Source organism: Humulus lupulus, chromosome 9, assembly GCF_963169125.1.
Source record: "Humulus lupulus chromosome 9, drHumLupu1.1, whole genome shotgun sequence".
Taxonomy (NCBI): Eukaryota; Viridiplantae; Streptophyta; class Magnoliopsida; order Rosales; family Cannabaceae; genus Humulus; species Humulus lupulus.
Genome location: NC_084801.1, coordinates 58,176,774 through 58,181,131, shown reverse-complemented (window position 1 = coordinate 58,181,131; position 4,358 = coordinate 58,176,774). Strand labels below are relative to the sequence as shown.

General features: G+C 38.8%; 1 protein-coding gene across 1 annotated transcript; it reads right to left on the bottom strand.

Moving 5' to 3' along the window:
* Positions 1–1,856: 1,856 nt before the first annotated feature.
* Positions 1,857–3,999, bottom strand: LOC133799753 (uncharacterized). The gene is made up of 6 exons (XM_062237752.1): positions 3,559–3,999; positions 3,287–3,378; positions 2,947–3,181; positions 2,216–2,350; positions 2,084–2,149; positions 1,857–1,931 (listed from the first exon to the last, which is right to left on the bottom strand). Exons 1-6 carry the CDS (start codon positions 3,997–3,999, stop codon positions 1,857–1,859), a joined length of 1,044 nt encoding a protein of 347 aa, XP_062093736.1.
* Positions 4,000–4,358: the final 359 nt, after the last annotated feature.

The window sequence follows — 4,358 nt, the reverse complement described above, 5'->3', positions numbered from 1 at the left end:
CATGTACTGTTATGGGTCAGAATAGATCATAGGATAAGCAGAGGAAGGGGATGGAGGAGGGCCAGAGGTGTGTTTGGAAAGAAAGACATTAAAGGGTTTGTGGGTGGGTGGTGCAGGTTGATATTGAAGATTCTAGCGATGGTAATAGATTTTTACCGTGTGACCCACTTTCAAACAATTTTGGCACCGAGGCCGATTTGGGTAAGGGGTTCGTGACAGAGATGGTGAAGAAGGAGAGGGAGATGACCAAGGATATTGTTGTTTATGCTATGGAGAGGAAAAAAGTGGTGGATGGTAGGGAGGTTTGAGGTGGAATCCAGACTGATTGCAAGGGGGATATGGGTTTTTGTATTTCACTTTGTGAGGAGAGATACTGGCTAGATTGGCTTGAAGGGAGCTAAAGGAATCAACAACATTTTGACGATGTAGGCGAGAATCATAGTTGATCAACAGACTATACCCTTCTTCCATTTTTGATCTCTCAGAGCGAGCTTGGACGGGGGTAATGTATACATTGTAATCATGTCCCAAACCATTGAGGTAATAGATCATATGATATTTGCATGAAACGGGGTCACCAGCTGAAGCAAGGGTGTTGCAAAGTCTTCTAAACTTCTGAATGTAAGCAAGTGCCGAGAGACCATCTTTTTGCATATTCTGCAGTTGGGTTCAAAGTCCGTCAAGCGAGAGAAGGAGGCAACAACATCGATCTTTGCAAGAGCCTCCAAGATTCCAAAAGCTATTTGATACTCGACTATTTGCCACAAAATTGATTTGCTGATGGAGGCATAGATCAAAAACATTACTAGTCGACTATAGCACTGCCAAGTTTGGAACTCCATATTGTGTTATGCAGATGGATCTGCAGTGTTGAGAGTCGGACAAGGTTGATTACCATTGATAAAATCTTCCAAGCCACTTGCAATAATGATGTTTAACATCTGGGTTTACCACACCACAAAGTTTTTCTCATCAAGTTTAACCGCTATGGGTTGATTCATAGATGGTAGGGTCGGAAGAGAGGAAGAAGAGGAATATGACAGAAGAGAATGCATGGGAGTGGTGTTGGGCGAAGTAGAGGCAAAAAGTCCTGGTAGGACAGGGGTGGTTGGTGGTTTGGAGATAGGTGGTGGTTGTGGTGTGGACTCTTTCGAATTGATTTTTGAGGCCATAAGAGTTGTATATGCTCTGATACCATAAAAGAAATATTGAAAGAATTGCTCAAATGTTATATTCCCTGAATATTAAATGTCTTGTACAATGACGTATATAGCAAATGGTATCACCTAGACGTTGTGACTCACAAGGACATGTGTACACTAGGAAAAGACCAACACAATAGCAGACTAATACAAAATAACTAAGCTAGATTAATACATTAGTAATTATGCTTTAACACAAATTATTACATCATTTTCTCACTCATCACTTATTATATCTTCATTTTCTCTTTCCTCATTTTTCTGTCATCGCTTTCTCTCTCTCTTCATTTTCTCTCTCATTTTTTCTTGCATCAATTTCTATTTCCTCAAATTTACTCTCCACTTCTTATATTTTACCACTTTTTCTTTCACATTACTTTATCTTTTTTTTTTGATCAAGAAGAAAATGAACTTCATTGAACAAATGAACAATAGAAATGAGAGTCAAAGACTCAAAAACAAGCAAGCTAAACAGCCGGCTACAAACTAGCATAACCACTTAACTAATTACATTGGAGGTTCCGAATGTACACTTGATCATGGACAGAAATCTGTCTATTGTTAACTAAGTAAAGCCTATATTTAATTATGTACTTAACTTCCTTAACTAGGCTCAAAGCAGTCAAGGAGTAACCATCATAAAAACACTGATTTCTATTCCTCCAGATGCTGTAAATAACAGCTGCTATTACCATATTCAAGATAGCAACCATTACTCCATTCCGATCTCTAGCCAACCAAACAATCCAGCCATTAAAGTCAATAGGGCAAGCTTTGAATCCCAGCCAGTCAAAGATGATTTTAACAAACTATCTAGAGAGGAAGCACTCAAAAAAAAGATTAGTATGACTCTCTTGATGACTCTCGCAGATAGGACAGACCAAAGTGGTCACTGGAACATGCAATATGCTGAGATTATCTCTAGTTAATAGCTGAGAATTGACCACCTGCCATAGCACAAATCTGTGTTTAGGAAGAATTAGTTTACTCCAAACAGCCTGATAATAATCTACCCTTTGCTGGTTTAAAAGGCTATTATACAGTTTAGAAGGCTGAAATTTCCCATGCGAACTAGCAGTGAGAATAGCAGCAGGGCTATATCTTTCTTTGAGATGGCAGAGCTTCCTCCAATACCAGCTACAATCTGCCTTCAGAGCATAGTTCATGAATTAACACCTTTCCAATAAGTAGAATTGATCCATTTAACCCATAACATATCAGGATTTTTAGATATGGCCCAAACATACTTAGCTAAAACAGCTCGATTCCAACTAGCTCCATCTCTAAAACCCAGACCACCATTGGCTTTAGGAAGGCACACCTTTTGCCAGGAAGGGATATGTAGGTTACTCCTATGCCCAGAAGTACCCCAAAGAAAACTTCTACACAACTTTTCTATTTCCTTGACTATACTTTGAGGCAAAACAAAGATGTTCATCCAATAATTTCGAAGCCCAAGCAGAACTGAGTGAATAAGTTGGATACGGCCAGCAAAAGAAAGATGTCTACTCGCCCAAGTCTGAAGTCTCAAATGAAATTTCTGAAGGATGATTTCACAATCTTCATGTTTCCATTTAGTTGGTCTCATGGGCACCCCTAAGTACTTTAGAGGAGAAGTACCTTCAGACAGATGAATTTCTTGAGTAATTCAGGTTCTTTAAGAAATAGTGACTCCTCCAAAAAAAATATGAGATTTTCCTGAGTTAATTGAAAGCCCAGTAGCAGCTTCAAATTCCTCAAGAACCTCCTTAATAATTGTAACAGCTAAGAGAGAACCCTTACAAAATAAGAGCAAATCATCTGCAAAGCACAGATTAAGAAGCTTGAGGCTTTTGCACATTGGGTGATATCTATAGGAGGCATTAAGCGCTGCTAGCTGAAGACTCCTTGTCAGATATTCCATTATAAGAACAAACAAAATGGGAGACATAGGATTACCTTGTCTCAGCCCCTTCTCACCTTTAAATTTGCCTTGAACTCTGCCATTCATAAGTAAAGAATATGAAGTATTCTGCACGCAAGACATAATCCACCCTATGAATTTCATAGGAAAACAAAGAGCTTTTAAAAGGTCCTCAAGAAACCTCCAGTCTACTGTGTCATAGGCCTTACTTAGATCAATCTTAATAGCATATCTTGGTGAAGTAGAAGCCCTCCCATAGTTTTTGATGAGATCCTGAAAAATCATTATATTATGAGCTATAGAGCGACCTTTAACAAAAGCTGCCTAATTTGGCTATATGAGATCAGGGAGAACTAAGGCCAATCTCTTACATATCAATTTAGCTATGCATTTGTACAATGTAGACCAACAGGCTATGGGTCTATAGTCTACAGCCCGAGTGGGATTAGCTACCTTAGGCATCAGAGACAAGGTAGTTTCATAAAGCTCAGATGGGAAGCAACCTGTTTCAAAACAATGATTTATTGCTGAACAAACTTCATCCCCTATATCATGCCAAATAGCTTTAAAAAAGCCTGAACCAAACCCATCAGGTCCTGGGGATTTGGTTATAGGAATGCCAAACAATGCATCTCGGATCTCCTTCCTAGAAAAAGGTTTAAGAAGCTTCAGTTGCTGATCAATGGAAAGCTTAGAACCCATCTCTATACTCTGAATATTAATCCTACTAGTAGCCGAACTAGAGCTCCCTAAAATACATCTGAAATGATTAACAAAATGAGAGACAACTTCAGAGAAATTATCAACTAATCTGCCCTCTTCCATGATAAAAGAGACAATACCATTTTCAGCTTTACGCTTCTTCAAAAAAGCATAAAAGAAGGATGTATTCATATCTCCCTGTCTCAGCCAAGTTATTTTGCTTCTCTGGATTAAAAAGCTGTGATACAATTTTTCCTGAACCGAGAATGCTTCAGCAGCTGCCCTCTCTTCTTCCTGATAGCTAAAACACATGAGGGTAGGCTTTAGCTTGCAATTGAACTTCTTGGTAGTTCTCTTTAGCCTTATAATAGTTTAACTTCAAATCACCAATTTTATCAATGCTAAAGCTTTTCAGCCTGTGTTTAAGTCTCAACAGCTTTAGAAAAATAACTTTTATACCAGTGGCCCTTAGAGGTAATCTCCAACTGTGTAAAGCCAGCTCATGAAAGTCTTGGTGCTCTGCCCAATAGCTGTAGAAATGAAAAAGCTTC